Below are 16,965 nucleotides of genomic sequence, written 5' to 3' on the forward strand. Positions count from 1 at the left end.
GGAAAGTTTCCGTCGACCCAACCTGAAGATGTGCTTCAACGTTGAGCACCTTATATTGTCACAACAAAATAATGGAAATCGTACTTCCGGAACCAAGCGCATCTGAAAACTGAAACAGCAGTACTGTAAAGTAAAGCCAGTGTTGAATGACAGTGCCCCCTGTCTTCTCACTGCCCCCAAGCGCTTCGAGTTTCTTGTTACTTCGGGAACTGTTGCTATGGAGCTGATAATTGAAAACCTCACACAAAGGTGTTTGAATTTTTGCCCTAAATGCCTCGCTGTGTTAAGACTAAGTAGAGGGATTTATCGTCACCTGCTCAGAGACCTAACAGCTGATAGTAAACGTTTTATATGGAGGAAAGCGTGTGTGAAGGAATGCAGTTCCAGTCGGTGCCCCTCAAATCTGTCACCATCGGACCGCAGTCTTGGCGCGATGGGACGGTCCGCTCCATCCGGCGGGCGGAGCGCCTGGTTCAGCAGACTCGAGCCGGGCGCTCCGGGACCTGCAGCCGGCCCCGGAGCAGCAGCGCCGCCGCCGGTCTCATCCCACAGCGATCAGACGGCACAGCGGAAACAAACGAAGATAAGACTGCTGAGGAGAAATGCGGAGAGAGTCGTGACTCCATCTACGAAAATAAACTGTCGATGCCCCAAACGACAGGAACGATGCTGAGAGCAAAAGTAAGGCTTGTTGACAGATCTGATCCATTTGCTCCGTTTAGGCTACCTGATGACTGACGAAACGATATTATTTGATCAGTGTGATTATGTTGGACTCTTGGTTTGAAGAGTCTGAAGATAAACTTAAGTTAGTTAAATTAAGATCTAAATTCTTGAGTTGTAGGCTGAGGTGAGATGTTTTCAAATATAAACACACCAGATTAAGTTTAGACTGTGAGACAATGACTTTGATGCTTTGACAAACAATGATTTAAGAAGTATTCATATCATTTACAGAAATAAAATATCTAATACCACAGTATAAGTTTACTCTTACAGGTAAAAGTTCTGCATTGAATATAGTATTATCAGCAAAATATACTTAAAGTATCAAAAGTGAGAGTTTTCGTTGTACAGAATGGCTTAATTCCCAGTAGTAATGTATTTTTGGATTATTATTATTGCAGATGCATTGACATATTGGCATCATTTTACCGTTGTTGTTGTAGAGGTGCCTCATTTTATTACTTTATATACTGTAGGACAGTTTATTCTAAGGCCAAATAATCTTGTTTTAAAGGCTGTAAAGTAACTACTAACTAAAGCTGCAAAAATGTAGTGGAGTAGAAGTATAAAGTTGCATGATATGAAAATACTCAAATGAAGTACAAGTACCTTAAAATTGTACTTAAGCAGTATTTTAGTAAATGTGCTTGGTAACTTTCCTCCACTGATTCAGACATTTTGGGATTTGCAGTCTTAACTTTCTTCTAAAGTTCCCCAGTGCCTCTCAGAGGACGTCTGTGGCCCCGTTCCCGCCTACCAGCTTGCGTGAGCAGTGCGCTAGGGCCAGCGTTGCTGTGGCCTATGAGTACATGCGGATGGTGCGGGAGGTGGAGGGCCAGCTGCGCAGGCAGGCCGGCATGGTGACCCAGGAGGGCACCAAGCTGGAGAAGGAGAGGGGTCACCTGGAGAGGATGCTGCGCAGCCTCAAGGATGGTCTGACTGTCAACAGGAGGAGCTCGGAGTGGAGGACCAGGAGGCCAGCCCTTGCTGAGACCGTAAGTTTACACAACTTGGCTGCTATCGCGTTTAACCAAGCAGCCAGTTCACTTTATACACAGTGTGAGTTTACATTGTACATTGATGATGATGCATGGAATGGTTCTCAAACTTCTGTAAAACTTTGTTTTTACACTTATCCAGATAAAGTACTGCTAATATGAAATCATTTTTTAAAATCCTTTCAATAATGAGTGATAAATATGTAACCCCCCATGTGGTGTAAGTGATACAACAGACTGTGGATTAATTCATTAAGTTCTGTACTGTGAGCTCCATTTGTCAAGGAGAGGAGATGCGTTCACTGACAGGTCTGCTGTGCTGCAGGACAGAGATGGTGCTGATTACTTATTGTTGTGTGAGAGGAGAGAGCTGGCCCAGTTGAAACAGGATCTGGAGGGAGCCCTGAGAAACACACTGACCCAGCTACAGGTGATTTGCAGCGTTACTGTTCTGTCTTCATCGGTTGACTCGTTTTCCTTTAAAGCCTCCTCCCCCCACTCTCTCCGTTTCTTTCTCTCTCTTTTCCACTTGCCCTTCCATGTGATTTACTGGCATGAGTGATGGAAGAAAAACAACACTGCCAAAGCTTCCATGCGCCAAATAACCCCCACCCTTTTCTCTTATCACCACTTCTGTTGTTTTTTTGGCATGGATGTTATTAAGTGTTACTATACAAAGAGGCCTAGAATTTCAAGCACCAAGTAACAACACTGAGTCTACAGTCATGCTCGCTGCTCTTTGAGGCTGTGCACAGCTTTGCTTTGAGGTCACCATGTTCATCATCATTTAGCTTGTTAGCATTCACATGCACTTCCTCCTAATTTGTTATTTCGCACTAAACACAAAGTACAGCCGAAGCTGATGGGAATACCACAAAGCTGCCAAAGACACGTATAATAAGAAGTTAACTTTTTACAATAAAGCCTTCTCTATACAAAACAGCACAAGTCTACTAGTGAAAATGACTTAAAAGGAACCAGGAGACTGAAATGATTTGTCCATTTATATATATATATTTTTTTTATAGTTCACCTGCAACTATTGCAACTAAGTGATTAATTGTGTTAATTGTTAATGTGGTTCCAGCTGTTTTCAGTGTGAAAATTTGCTGCTTTTCTTTCTTCAGGATGTCACCTTGGGCTTAAGGCAAATTAGGCAACATTCATTAATCAGTCGAGAAAAAAAAACTGGCAGATTAATCAGTAGTGGGATTAATTGTTAGTTTCAGCCCTAATGTGTCCTCTTTCCCTCTCTTCCAGGCCCTGGGTCAGAGCAGCAAACGGCTGCTGGACTGTGCCAGTGAGAGGGCTCTGGTCCTGGAGCTGCTGCCTCACAGCGGCTCCGCTGGAGGACACCAAGGCGCTGCTCAGACCTTCACCAAAACAGACCCCATCAGCCCCTTCACACCAGGTGCACTCAAAGCGAAACTGTGCAGCATTTCTACACCAATGTAGATGTTAGGCAGAAAACAGTAGAACTAAAAAAAATTATTTATATTTATCCCAGTCAGATTTTTGCCAGGTCAGAGTAGTGGTTTGGCACTTGGTTTTTGTGGAGTATAAAACTGAAGAAACCAGTTTACTGCAGTGTTCAAATGTGTGTTAATGTGAACTGACTGTATGCACAGGAACTATTTTGGCCATGTAGACCAGTATTAACAAGACTAAGAGTCTACAGTCATGCTAGCAACTCTGTGAGGTGATGCTTCGGTGTTTTGAGCTAAATGGCATTGTAACACTAGTATGGCTACATGCTTCTTATGACAATACTGACATTTAGCAGGTATAATGTTCACCTTGTTCACCAACATCTTAGTGTGTCAGCATGCTTACCTTAACTAATTAGCACAAAACACAAAGTACAGCTCAGGCACTGCAGGCCTTCACTTTATTTTATAAATTTCTTATGTACAGAACATGTAATTTGCAATGCGCATTAGTATCACGTACCAGGGTTAATATAGTTGACTAAAACTCAGCTAAAAACTAAATCTAGGTGTGAAAAAACATTTTAGTAACCTCAAATAAAAAAAAAAACTAGACTAAAATGATATATGTGATCAATTTGGTCAAATTAGTCAACACAACAAGCATCAGGAGGCATTCATGCATATGTTTATTCTGACTGGGATGTCTAGATAACTGTGTACATAACCTTCACAACGTGTTGTTTTGTATTGTAATATCTATTCTGAACTTCTGACAAATACACATACTATGCTATACAAAAAAGATCAAGACTAGCATACTACCATCACTAACCTACATTGCCCCTAACAATGCACCTGCCGATAATATCTGAGATAAAATCCTAGTTTAAAATGGCCCACTGTGTAAACTGAGGGTACATGGTTGTAAATGGTAACAGTGAGGAACCAGTCCACCATAGCTTGTTTAAATGATCTTTTCATCAATGTAAATTTGTCTTCTTGCAGAATGTAAACAGGCTTTAGAGTCGTCCACTCTGACAGTCAACCAGTCACATCTACTGAGGGAAAACATCAGAGAGATGCTAACCAGTGCCATCGCCAGGCAGAAAGCTGCTCACTGCACCGTCAATGATGGCCTGGTGAAGAAAGTGGCAGAGACAATCAGTCTGCAGGTAGACACAATGCATCACGTTCCACACAGAGATACTCTGACATCATTTTGGTGTCAGAATAATAGAACAGTTTGCATTTCATTTTGTCTTTGGCAGCAAAACCTGACTGTGGCGTCTGCAGCCACCAGGCAGGCCGTGTTTCGCAAGCAGCGGGAAATTAACTGTATTCGTCACAGCCACAACAGAGCGCAGGTTAGTGTGTTTGTGGAACAGGATCGGTGAACTTGAGATTCAGTGACAATGTGCACAAGGTGAAGTTTCCCCCGTGTTATTGTGTGTACAGGGTCCAGAGTACAGCGGTGACATCCTGTCCAGAGAGAAACTCAACAAGCCTCTGGTGCAGGTTTATCAGAGACACCCAGGGACACAGTTACCTGAGGGTGCTCATCTCATACAGGTAGTTACTGCTTTCTGAATGTCTATTCACACATATATATGTTCAAATACAAAAAATAAATAAATAAATAAACCACTTGATACACCATTTGGCTGGTGTGTATTGTCCTCTGACGAACAACCCTCCAGTAATTTAATCACCCACCCTCTGGAAAAAAGCTGCAAAGCATCCAGACCAAAATCCATTAATGAACAACAATTTTTTTTAAGTCAAACAAAAAAACAAAACAACGAGCTAAAAGATGCTGAAACAGTTCGTAGAGCTTGTGGGAACTGCAGAGTTGGATAATAATTCTCTGCATGTTTGTGACTACGACCAACATCTTTCACACTGCAGATTGTGATAATATAAGAAATACTGATTAGTGCAGTTTAATTTTTTCACAACCTGGCAGCCCACACATTTTTCTTACAAACGATATACATTACTCATGTATAAAGCTGTAAGTAGTAGTAGTAGTAAGTATTTCTTATTAGTAAGTGGTACCAAAAGTTGAAAACAATGCTCAATATAGAGTCAGTTGAGAAACAAACCTTTCTAAGGAAAAAATAAGACTTTAAGTAATATTGCACTCCCACCTCTGTAGAGCCCAATCCACTTGAGCAAACCAAACCAATACTGGGACTTGTCTCTTGATACAGCCTCAACACATTACAAAAACTTTCGGGCATTCAATCGTTCGCAACTGGACCTCGTCAGTTTCAAGTCCCGGACCTTATTTGCAAAGTCCATTGAGTTCTGGATGTGGTGTGGCGTTTTGCCAACCAGTGGTGCTAAGATGTTGGCCACAAACTTAGCAATGTTGTATGTCACAGAGTTGATGCTGCTGACAATAGGTCTGAGAGGCGCGCCTTCTTTGTGTATTTTCGGGAAGCCATAGATGCCCGGGATGGACTCTTGTGGGTATAACCGGTGGTATTGCAAACGGTCAATGGCTCCATCTTTCTGCAAACTTTGCAGATATTCTATGATTGTTCTCTTGTACCCGCTGGTTGGGTCTCGTTTCAGGCATTCATATGTGTTACTGTCATTGAGTAGTGAAAGAATCTTGTCATGGTAATCGTTAGTGTGTAGAATTACCGTGCATCTCCCTTTGTCTGCTGGCAAGATTGTGATGTTTTCATCCTTGCTCAGCGATGTCACGGCTTTTCTTTCCTCATAGGTGAGGTTAGAAGGGGGAGGTTTAGCGTTGGAGAGAGCTGCCGACACTTTCAACCTGAGCTGTTCGCCTTCTGTTGCCGTTAGGTTGTTTTTCTTTATAGCTGATTCTGTTGCCGTTATCAGATCAACTATTGGGACTTGTTCTGGTGTCATGGCAAAGTTCAATCCTTTAGCTAAAACCTCCTTCTCCGGCTGGGTAAGCACTCTGTCAGACAGATTCTTAACCCATCTATTCTGTAGCTCATTTTGTGTTGAGTCACCACTTTTTTTTACCTCCAGGTAAGACATTGCATCTTGGAAGTGTTATGTCTTGACTGCAAGTTCTGAAATTTCTTTGCTTGTCTGTCTTTCGTTTTGTTATGCTGGGCAAGTTGGGCTTTCAAAGTGAATTCTAAGACTTTCTTACAGACATCCTCAGGTAGTGATGACCTAAGTTTGTACTGTAGGTTGTCAAATTTCACTTTTAGGCTGTCAATGGTGAAATTGACCTGCCTTACTCTCTCATTCAGGAGTTGTTTTTGAGCCTTTTCCAGGATTTTGTCAGTCCTGTAGCCTTTCATGGTGGATCGTAGGCGTAGGCTAACTGGTGTGAGGCCGTTTTGTCTGCATCTCAGGTTAAACCTGAGATGGTTTCTGTAATCCGCCATTTTCCGAGCCAACCTTTCATATTCCCGCACCATTTTCAGGGTAGCCAACCCAAAATGTTCAGAAACATGCCTGTGAATATTCTCATTCATCCAGGTCATTGTAAGCTTTAGGGCATTCAATCGTTCGCAACTGGACCTCGTCAGTTTGTCTTAGAAGACGTTTCGCCTCTCATCCGAGCAGGCTTCATCAGTTCGTACGCAACCAGACTAGATAGGACAGCTCTAGTCCAATGCAATGATGTTAGGTTCAAGTATTTATCCCCTGAGTGAGACCAACCCACAAAAACAAGAATGGTATCACTCTATTGTGAGGCAAACGATCCCCCCATTAAGGCGGGGTGGGGTGCAACCCTTTGGTGTCAACGACAGTCGTTAGCCTCGTAAGTGTCCCATTGTTGTCATTGGGAGGCTCCTTGAGCCATGTGTGAATGGCTTTGTTGTTTGTTTTCAGAGGCTAAATCTTTGAATCTCTTAGGGAGAGATGAAAGGACAGCATTGTATGTGGGAGATAGGTGGTGTCTAAGACCTCCCCCTCTGTTCAGAGATGGTTTTTCAACCTTGACATAGATAGCTTCTCTTACCCCTCTTTCAAACCATCTGTCTTCTCTGTCCAGAATATGCACATTTTTATCCTCAAAGGAGTGTGCTTTCTCCTTGAGATGCAGGTAAACAGCTGAGTCCAGCCCTGAAGAGTTAGCCCTTCTGTGTTGTGCCATGCGTCTGCTCAGTGGCTGTTTGGTTTCCCCAATATACAAGTCTGTGCATTCCTCACTGCACTGGACTGCATACACCAGATTGTTCAACAATCTGGTGTATGCAGTCCAGAGGGACAGACGACATAACATCGTCATTCCATATGTGTCTGGTGTATCAGAGAAGCTCAGGCGAATTTTCAACAAACACAACATCCCGGTACATTTCAAACCTGGGAACACTCTCAGACAAAGGCTGGTGCACCCTAAAGACCGGACACCTCACACTCAGAAGAACAATCTGGTGTATGCAGTCCAGTGCAGTGAGGAATGCACAGACTTGTATATTGGGGAAACCAAACAGGCACTGAGCAGACGCATGGCACAACACACCCCGCCTTAATGGGGGGATCGTTTGCCTCACAATAGAGTGATACCATTCTTGTTTTTGTGGGTTGGTCTCACTCAGGGGATAAATACTTGAACCTAACATCATTGCATTGGACTAGAGCTGTCCTATCTAGTCTGGTTGCGTACAAACTGATGAAGCCTGCTCGGATGAGAGGCGAAACGTCTTCTAAGACAAACTGACGAGGTCCAGTTGCGAACGATTGAATGCCCTAAAGCTTACAATGACCTGGATGAATGAGAATATTCACAGGCATTACAAAAACTGTTCGAGGCTGCAGATAAAAAGGAGACACAAAAACTTGCATTGACCTGAATACAGCAAAGAAACAAACTGTGGGGTAGCGGTTCATCCTCCACCGTATCTTTAAACTTAGTTAGAGATGTTAAATTGCCATAGCAGCTTTTGAAAACAAAGACAAACATTGTGCATGCCAGCACCTCTTCACAGCTAAATATACTGGCAGATGTTCACACCATAGATTAAAAAAAGCATTCAGTGGTTTAACACAAACCTCCCCTTTTGTCGGCCGCCGAGTGTCTCAAACAGTCCGAACCAGGCTAAGCGTGTTTCCTGTGTGTCTCTCAGGGCAGTGCAGTGCTGAGGCGATGTCTAATGTCCGCTGAAGGTGAGCTGGCGAGGCTGCAGCGCGCCCGCCTGCAGCTGCTGGATGACCAGCGCGGCAAGAGTGCAGCAGCTCAGGTGGACGCAGACGTGATCCGCATGAGGCGCCAGCAGGTCGACAGGCGAGCCATGCCCGCTTTCCTCCAGCAGGGGGCGTGCAGAAGCCAACTTGCATAGTGCAGCGAGCTTGCGAGCGGCGAGAGATGCTAGTGTTATGTGTGTTGTGAGAAAACGGGAGCAGCCATGTGTGAAATGTACTTGATAAAATCTGATTAAAGCTACACTATGTGGCCAAAACTATGCAGACATCCCTGTTCACGTAATCTTGTGTACTACAGGTCTTGGGCTGTTTTTCATGCTTTTGGCTGGGCCCTTAAGTTCCAGTTAAAGAGAAGAAGGAAATGGTGTCCTTGCAGCTTTGTGGCAACAGTTTGTGGAGGGACCCTTCCTGTTTCAGTTATACCCATGCACAAAGTCAGATCCATAAATAAACGTTTTTCCCAGTTTGATGTAGAAGAGCTTGGCTGGGCACAGAGCCCTGACCTCAACCCCATCCAACAGCCCTGGAATTAACTTGAGTGCAGTGAGTGATCCAGGACTTATCCCCCAACATCAGTGTTGGACCTCACTATTGCTCTTGTGGCTGAATGGGAGCAGATCCCTGCAGAGAGAGTGGAGGCTCTTGCAGCAGCAGGCTAATACCCGTAGCTGCAGAATGAAATTTTCAACCATCTCATATGGGCGTAATGTCCAAATAGTTTTTTAAAGTCAAAACAAAACATGCACAAAACAATATGCATGACTTAACACTTCCTAGTCCAGAAGAAAGCAGCCAAATTCTAAGGATTTGTCTCAGGTTCATGGCCTGCATTTATGTGCAATTGACAAATTCTTAATTTCCCTGATGCGACAAACCAGCTGTTCTTTGAGTGTTAAAAGAAATGGCAAGATTTATTTGCCGTAACCATTTCATTATGGTCTAATTTGGTTATCTTTACTGCAATAAAACATTATCATGATAGGAACAATAACCGGCTGACGCATAGAAACAGAGAAAAAGGCAGTGAATAGAGAGAGTAGTGTTTAATACGATTATCTATTGAAATGATCACATTTCTCACTGTAATCCACTTAATTTGCTTATTAAACCAAAGTATCACATGTTGTTTTGAGATATAAACTGACAAACTGCCTTTTTTGTGAACCAAAACAGCATTAAAGACCTGTAAATTCAATAGATTTTCCATAAAGTTAAACCATCGTTCCTACCTCCTTCCTACTCAGATTTCTAGTCATGGGACTGCAGGTCACTTGACAGCCCTCCCACCAAACTCAACGTCTTTCATTAAGAAATAAGACATGATCTAATAAACCAGCCCAGTTTTACCTAAGTGCACGCCAAATCTTCTTATTCTGTATAAAAAAAACATAAGTGGACATAAAAGATTTTATCCAGATTCTAACCTAAACCAGACAAAGCCCTGTTGATGCTGTTAAATCTGAATGGGGCTATTATCTGCAGGGCAGTGAGCCTGGACAGTGCTGTAAAATCACGGCTGTCACGGGAAGCTAACGGCCTAATTGAATCATAAGTATTGGGCTGTAGACATTCCTGGAGTTATTTAACAGAATAACAAGAGAAGAAGAAGTTATTCACCTTCAGATCTCTGCAGCAGGACCGGCCGAGCAAGCCGAGAAGTCCCGGATAGAGCTGACTGTAAGTTTCTTGTGCTCAAGATGAAGACAGCTGGTTTGTTCTAGAAAAGAACAACAAAGAGACGGCATTCAGAGCCGAAGAGTCGAGCTGCGGGAACATTTTCTCCCTGTGAGACACAAACAGCCAGTAATGTCGAAGCTGGTTTGCCTTCTTCTTCTCCTCTGTTTACTTCCAGCTGTGGGTAAGTTTGCTTGTGTGTATGAATGTACAAAACATTCTGTTGCCAATAGAAACACTTATTGTAAATTGCCTTTGCAGCAATGGCTACTACAACTAACAATTATTTTTAGCATTGATTAATTTGCTAATTAGTTTCTCGACCAATTGAGGAAGCGTTTGGATTATTAAAATGGTAGAAAATAGTGAAAATTGAACAATTCAGTGAAAAAATCCACACATCTGAGAAGCTGGAACCAACGAATGTTTGACATTTGGCTTGAAAAATTACAACAGCAGTTACCGATAATACTAATATATTTTTTGAGCTCATCACTTACAAAATGTTCACACTTGAGCATGTCATTGTTTTTTAAATCCAGAGCAATGGATGGTGCAGTTTTTGTCATTTTCATCACGTTTTGGATCTGGACAGTTTTAACCAACACGTCTGTCCTTCAGTCCCCCTCTTCTGTTACACCTGTGTGTTCCCCGCCGTCTCACCTCTGGACTGTATCAGATTCCCCCTGAAGTGTCCACCTGGACAGGTGTGTCTGTCCAGCAGAGCTGTGGGCGAGAAAGGTGAGGACGCCTCCAATTACTCAATAAAATTTAAAGGAATCAAAAGAGAGAAAATGAACTGAGAAAGATGGTTCCAGGCACAGCTGGCGATGAGTCGATGGTTTATTTTGTGCATGTGTGTGTCTTTGTGACTCCCAAACTGATGTTTCTACTGAACTAATGATTTTCAGGAGACTTCCGTGTGGTGTTGTATGAGAAGAGCTGCATCCTTCCCTCCTTGTGTGGGGTCACAGGTGAAAAATACACCATGGGACTCAACTTCACCTTCACCAATGAATGCTGCAACACACACCTGTGCAACGGAGCTGAGACACCTGCTGCCCCCTGCTGGACCGGCACATTACTCACACTGCTTATTTCATACTGGCTTTGGTGAATGGAGAAATATTAAAGCAATGTGGAAGAGAATTAGTTTAATTCACATGAAGTGAAGTTGCCTTTTTGCCCTCTAATAGACTGATATTGTACTCAACTTCCTTTTAGTAACTCTGCACTAATCTGTGTTTTGTTTTACCTTGAGTGTGAGATAGAAAAATACTCTTTTTCTATGATTATTGCTAACTTGCAGAGCTTGCTTTTGGAGGGGATGAGTGTCAGAGGTGTGTGTCTTACACTGTGTCGTATTTACACATACAGAGTGGGCAATAGCAGAATTCAGTACAGTAATGTAGGTTTTCAGTGATTTTAACAAATTAAATCCAATTCTAGTTGAGCTGTATACAGGTGAGTAAAGATGAAATACTCTCACTTCAGACTATGTGGTGGATAACGTGGCACTGAGACCCTCCTCATGGCCGGAGTGAGTGCCTGGAGAGCGGACCTCCAAACCCAACATGTATGTTACAGGCAGTGCTTCAATTAGGCCTTAATGAGAAAAATAAACCGGTTCTTGAGTAAATGCATTATGATCAGTGGCTCATATATTCAGATTGACTGAAAATGATCATGAACGGACAAAGTGATGGGAGTGACAGACTCAATCACTGTACACTTGACTGAGATTACTTGGCACAAATGCAAGAAATACTGTGAACTAAATCCTGAATTCATTGTTAACTCACTGTATCCAAAAGGTGGACCTTTGATTGAAGATCATTTGAGAATTACCTTGTTCAGGTGACATACAGAACAAGGAAGTTGATTTTTTACGCCAATGCTTGTGCTCAGTGATGGACATGTACATATGTAGTGTGTCCTTAAACTCATGTGATCCACGTAAAATCTGAGCAGAACTCAGTACTCAGTATAGAACTATGTAAAGGTGCAAAGGAGTCTTATTATGTTGCACACTGAAATGAATGAAAATGTTGCAACATCACCATGCTTATTAGGAATTTTATTAATGTGAAGACAGAATTGAATTAGAATTTTTTTGGACCTAATGCTTTTATTTAAGCATGTAAAATAATTTCTTTTGTATTGTTCTGTTTATGTCAAACGACAACTAACTGCAATGTAGCCTATCGAGAATTTCTTTAAATATTGTAATAAACCAGAATAAATGAATGAATATGCGCAGTATACTCTCAAAAATATATATATATATTTTTTTTTTTTGTACTTCCGGGCAGAATTTAATGCTCTCACTTGCTGTTTTACTTACTTAAATAACTGAAGCGGGACAAACATGAACGATACACCTGCCATCAAGTTGATTTTCATGAAACAACCACTGGGCGGCGCCATTTTGTTTCTTTCTGCCTCCTTTTCACTTCACCAGGTGCTGCTGATTTGGCTCCAAATTGAGGAGAACAGCGTCAGTGATAACGTATTGTTCTTTAGTTAAAATTAAATTTATAAGTCTAAACCTTAAAATACAAATTAAACTTACTGTTTTTGAGCAGGAGTTTCGGGCATGGTTTACCTCTCACTGTTTCTCATGTGGCCGCTGTTGTCTTCCACCGATGGAGGAGCTCTACCGACGCCGGAGGCTTTAAATCAAACCACCGAAGTGATGAGACAAGTCTCCCGGAGAGAAACACCGACTCTTCCGCCGCCGTACCTGCACCTCCCCGTGTTTATGGACTCCAGGCTGCCGCTGATGGAGAAGGAGCATTTTTCTCCAGCCAGAGGCACCGGGCAAGAGCCTTTACCTGAGGCCGTCCGGGAAGTCCTCCTCCCGGTTCGGCCGAAGACCGGACAGCCTAGTGTTTCGGGTGTTTCCGTAAAGACTTCGTGCAAGCTGAAGAAAATGCTGGTGCAGGTGCGGAGGAACATTTTGGGCTCCGGTGACCCGCACTCTCAGATCAAACTGGGGACATGCCAGCCAAGTAAATCTACGACAGATTACCTTTATTTTGAATATGACCTCGATTTATGTGGAAACAAACGCACGGTGAGCTCCAACAATTAGCTTGCATGCTAACAGTTTTTAGCAATGCTTGTGGCTTAACACAAGGGGTCTCTTTCCCGGTGTGATGGGTGACTCACACAAATTGTGAATTTAGTTCAGACATTCAAGGTTCCTCTAGGATGAATCCTGCTGATTTTGGTGATTACTTGACCATTCCTCTAGCGCCACCTGGAGACTGACATTTAAAATTTTTAAGTGAAAATATCACAGCTGGGGCTGCAAAAGTTAGTCTCTTTTGACAATCAATCAGTCATTTATGTTACATTAGATTTGGTACACATTCATTTCATCATGAGGATGGAAAATAATGTTTCATCTCGTGCCATCTTTATGTCAGCACTGTTAGCATGCTGATGTTAGCATTTAGCTCAACGCTTCGCTGTGCTTACAGGAAATACTGCTTTACAGAGCTGCTAGCATGGCTGTGGTAGACCCTTAGTGTTGTTAAATGAAGATTCGTGATTTAGCTCATTGTGTTTTGCAGATAAGTAATAACCAGGTGGCCTATTCAAACATACTGCAGTATGATCCACCAAGGCTCCAAGGACCAATCAGGCGAGCCGTGCCCTTCACCCTGCCCGTTGCTTGCTATTACAACAGGTAAAGACTGGTGCTGGGTCCGGACCAGAGAGCATTCTGCACTAAGATCTTTATCACATAGAAATCCCATATTTTTAATCTGGACAATGTATTTGCTGCTTAGGTACCAATACTCCTACAAAATTGGCTACACACCAAAGATGCGGATGCGCAAGATCTTCAAACCAATGAAGAACAGAGTGAAATTCATTCTGACTCCAAGAAATGGTAAAACCTGCAAAAAAAGTGTCTTTATCAGTCCTCAGCTAATTTCTGTGACCTCTCAAAGGTCCTGACAAGCATTAGAAACAATGCTTTCAGTGCTTTTTCAAATTGGATGGATGGCTGTGGACTAAACAGTGGACAAATATTATCTTGCATGTCTTAGTTCCAATGGCGTCTAACAACACGTTTTTAAAATGATTAGATTATATTAACTGAAAGTCATGTCAGCATGTCAAAGTTGCATCATACGCAGTGCAGTCTTTTTTGAGAGACGGATGCTTTTGTTGTGGTTTTGCTGACTTGTTCTCAAAGACTAGAAAGCTGAGTCTCTTCTACACAGTTCAGTGTGCACACAGACAGAAGTTGCACTGGTGATCAAAGTGATATGGTTAATGTCCATGTTGTGCTTAAATGTGGTTGTGTTGAATCAAGATTATCAATACTACCAGTATAACCCTATTAACCGGATTAGCCACTCGACTGTCATTGCAAATGTTGAAAAAGTTATACTAATATATATTTGAACTTGATGCCGTTTTTGTTGTCTGACTGCTTCCTTCTGTCTTTCAGCTCAGTGGGAAAGGCTTTCTCCCTCAGACCAGTATGTGCTAGGGAAGCCCATGTACTTTGAGGCCGAGGCTCCGTCCATGTCCCAAGACGAAAGACTGTACATCCACTCGTGTTACGCGACTCCCGAGAAGTCCCACACCTCCATGCCTCAGTTTACAGTTGTGAAAAACTTTGGGTAATAGACACCTCACTCTCACACAAAGAGGAGATCTTGAGATTTATTATCACTCAGTTTTTATTTAGAAAGAAACTGATATGTGTAAAAAGTTAGAACATGTTTGTGATCAAGATTTATCTCCCTCTGATGAAGGTGTATGGTTGAAAGCAAGGACAGCCGCTCCAGATTCATCCCATATAAAACCAATGCTGTGAGATTCTCTGTGGATGCCTTCTTGTTCAAGGGAATGACAGGCCGGGTGAGCAGAGATGCTTTAAGTTATTACCCCAAAAGAATTGTCTTTTTTGTGTAATTGTTTATTTCTGCAGCCATAGCAGCTTGTTTGAATACTGTGCTGAAAGACTGATAGTGAGTCTTGTGGTCTGGTCTCCTGTAGCAGCTCTACATGCACTGCAGCCTGTCCGTGGGCAGTTCTACCCCAACACCTACAGCAAAGTCCTGCAACTACAACACAAAAGCAAGAAGGCTAGTTTCCTCAAATAAATCAAAGAATGAGAAATAAAAAGTTTCACATGTGACATACAATTTTTGATCATCGCTGTTTTTCTCAGATGGGTTGAGCTGTATGGATCAGACTCGGTGTGCACCTGCTGCGACTCCAACTGCAGCTCTGCTGCATCCACTGGTGAGTCTTTGCTTCCCTCATTTTCCCAATAATACTAACCTTATTACCAATAATGGAAATGCTGGATTAATTCTATGTTGTCAACAAAACCCATGAAGAGAAAATTTTGTGTGTGTCATCACAGCCTGATATCTCTTATTCCTCTGTGCCACAGACCTCCATTGTTGTCCACACATAACTGAGCTACACTGACATGTTCCTTCATTACAATGAACACAGTGGTTTATTTTGAGTCAATCCCACATACACTGACCTACTCCTCTAAATACCCACTAAATGCAGCATTTGCCCCTTCTGGAATAACGTTTAGCAAATTATTGGAATTTTGTTAAGTTCAGTATTTTTGTTTGTTGATTTAATTAAATCAAGCTACATATTTGTGGCCTGGTTTTATGACCTGGTTCAAGTGGCCAAAAGTTAAGTATAGTATAAAGTTAAGTAAGTTTAACTGAAAACCAGATGAACCCAGTATCAGTCAAGTCAGCGGCGTGTGGTGTGCATGAGTGAAGGATGTGGGTGAGAGTGTCATATTGTGCAAAACAGAACAAACTAAGGGAACGTAAACTGGGCGTGGGGTGTGCCTGTGGAGGAGAGTGGAGAGAGACAGTGGTTAACGTGCCGCCAGGACTTGCATAACGTGGCAACACTTCACTATCATGCTAATCAACCACCTGCAGAGTAAGCAGAGACAGCTTAGTGCCTGCTCAAACCCGAAGAAGACACCAGGGGTCATCACACCCATAAAGAGAAGCTAGAAATTATTGAGGCGCTGACGAACATGTTGTTGTCTTTTTTTATGTGATTTGTTAATAATACAAAAATAAGATAAACCACTGTATTATTACAGAGTTTAAACATAACTGTCATAATAGGAACTTACTGTTAGATGAAATATATTCTAATGTTTCATCTGCTACATCTAAGAAACTGATACGTTGTAGTTATGCAACCTGTTTTTATGCATTTTGTAGAAAAAAATGGCACCTGTGAATTCAAGTATCTTTTTATTTCTTTCTTTTTTAATTGTGACCTCTCTCGTAATTTTGTAACAAATTATATTCAACATAAATTCAACATTTCCCAGTGACCAAAATAATCAGCAGCAGGCCGTGGACAATAGAGCCAAACATGAAACCCAGCACAGCCCCGAAGAGGAAGGCGATGTCCACCACCGCCACCGCAACCACCGCCACCATCACCATCACCACCACAACAACAGCAGCAGCAGCACAACTACAGACTACCAGACAGGTGACCGAATGGAGGACGACTTCAAAGCCTGAAAAGACAGCAGTGACTCCAAAGGGTAAGGTGAAGAGCATGGTGAAGGAGTTGGAGTGGCCGTTCGGAGGTGGAGGAGTGACGTGGGTTGAGGTGGAAGGTGAGGAGAAGCAGGCGAAGGGCTCAGCTGTTGTGGAGGAGGAGAAGTTCACAGAACCTCGCACAATATTTGAAGAAATCTTTGATTTTGACATATAAAGCTGAGATTAACAGTGTTGAGTTCTGTCCAGGTGGCTCATTGCATGATTCTTGACAAGCTCAAAGCAATAGTCCAATAATCTGTGGACATTTTTTGTGCAAATGTGGTCTCTTTTATAGCACATTTCGAGAAAGTTGTTGGCACTAACTGTGCAAGTGGATTGCCGTTGTCACTTACAGTACAATATTAACTCTTTAAAGAAATTGTTGAATATTTCGTGAAGTACCACTCAATGATACCACTG

At 42.4% G+C, this 16,965-nt stretch overlaps 3 protein-coding genes across 3 annotated transcripts; all 3 read left to right on the forward strand.

Moving 5' to 3' along the window:
• Window positions 1–373: 373 nt before the first annotated feature.
• ccdc105 (coiled-coil domain containing 105) lies at window positions 374–8,508 on the forward strand. The gene is made up of 8 exons (XM_041943269.1): window positions 374–681; window positions 1,437–1,721; window positions 2,050–2,154; window positions 2,985–3,135; window positions 4,160–4,326; window positions 4,423–4,518; window positions 4,610–4,723; window positions 8,221–8,508. The coding sequence occupies exons 1-8, from the start codon at window positions 376–378 to the stop codon at window positions 8,431–8,433; spliced, it is 1,437 nt and encodes a 478-aa protein (XP_041799203.1). The 5' UTR covers window positions 374–375; the 3' UTR covers window positions 8,434–8,508.
• Window positions 8,509–10,015: 1,507 nt separating this feature from the next.
• Window positions 10,016–11,240, forward strand: LOC121610940 (sperm acrosome membrane-associated protein 4-like). Its single transcript, XM_041943270.1, has 3 exons — window positions 10,016–10,154; window positions 10,592–10,711; window positions 10,882–11,240. The coding sequence occupies exons 1-3, from the start codon at window positions 10,103–10,105 to the stop codon at window positions 11,085–11,087; spliced, it is 378 nt and encodes a 125-aa protein (XP_041799204.1). The 5' UTR covers window positions 10,016–10,102; the 3' UTR covers window positions 11,088–11,240.
• Window positions 11,241–11,297: 57 nt separating this feature from the next.
• zp3d.2 (zona pellucida glycoprotein 3d tandem duplicate 2) lies at window positions 11,298–16,720 on the forward strand. The gene is made up of 9 exons (XM_041942278.1): window positions 11,298–11,310; window positions 12,556–13,046; window positions 13,549–13,664; window positions 13,768–13,871; window positions 14,439–14,613; window positions 14,749–14,854; window positions 14,993–15,081; window positions 15,168–15,241; window positions 16,326–16,720. The coding sequence occupies exons 1-9, from the start codon at window positions 11,298–11,300 to the stop codon at window positions 16,718–16,720; spliced, it is 1,563 nt and encodes a 520-aa protein (XP_041798212.1).
• Window positions 16,721–16,965: the final 245 nt, after the last annotated feature.

This window comes from Chelmon rostratus, chromosome 8 (assembly GCF_017976325.1).
Source record: "Chelmon rostratus isolate fCheRos1 chromosome 8, fCheRos1.pri, whole genome shotgun sequence".
Taxonomy (NCBI): Eukaryota; Metazoa; Chordata; class Actinopteri; order Chaetodontiformes; family Chaetodontidae; genus Chelmon; species Chelmon rostratus.

What these genes read in the sequence shown, in the direction of transcription:
- ccdc105 (XM_041943269.1), top strand. Translation starts at nt 376, where the DNA reads ATGCAGTTCCAGTCGGTGCCCCTCAAATCTGTCACCATCGGACCGCAG. An exon ending in CAGAGACAATCAGTCTGCAG is followed by an intron (nt 4,327 to 4,422) that starts GTAGACACAATG and finishes TGTCTTTGGCAG; the next exon opens with CAAAACCTGACTGTGGCGTC. An exon ending in AGGGTGCTCATCTCATACAG is followed by an intron (nt 4,724 to 8,220) that starts GTAGTTACTGCT and finishes TGTGTCTCTCAG; the next exon opens with GGCAGTGCAGTGCTGAGGCG.
- LOC121610940 (XM_041943270.1), top strand. Translation starts at nt 10,103, where the DNA reads ATGTCGAAGCTGGTTTGCCTTCTTCTTCTCCTCTGTTTACTTCCAGCT. An exon ending in CTGTTTACTTCCAGCTGTGG is followed by an intron (nt 10,155 to 10,591) that starts GTAAGTTTGCTT and finishes TCTGTCCTTCAG; the next exon opens with TCCCCCTCTTCTGTTACACC. An exon ending in CAGAGCTGTGGGCGAGAAAG is followed by an intron (nt 10,712 to 10,881) that starts GTGAGGACGCCT and finishes AATGATTTTCAG; the next exon opens with GAGACTTCCGTGTGGTGTTG.
- zp3d.2 (XM_041942278.1), top strand. An exon ending in ACAGTTGTGAAAAACTTTGG is followed by an intron (nt 14,614 to 14,748) that starts GTAATAGACACC and finishes CCTCTGATGAAG; the next exon opens with GTGTATGGTTGAAAGCAAGG. An exon ending in CAGCTCTGCTGCATCCACTG is followed by an intron (nt 15,242 to 16,325) that starts GTGAGTCTTTGC and finishes AACATTTCCCAG; the next exon opens with TGACCAAAATAATCAGCAGC.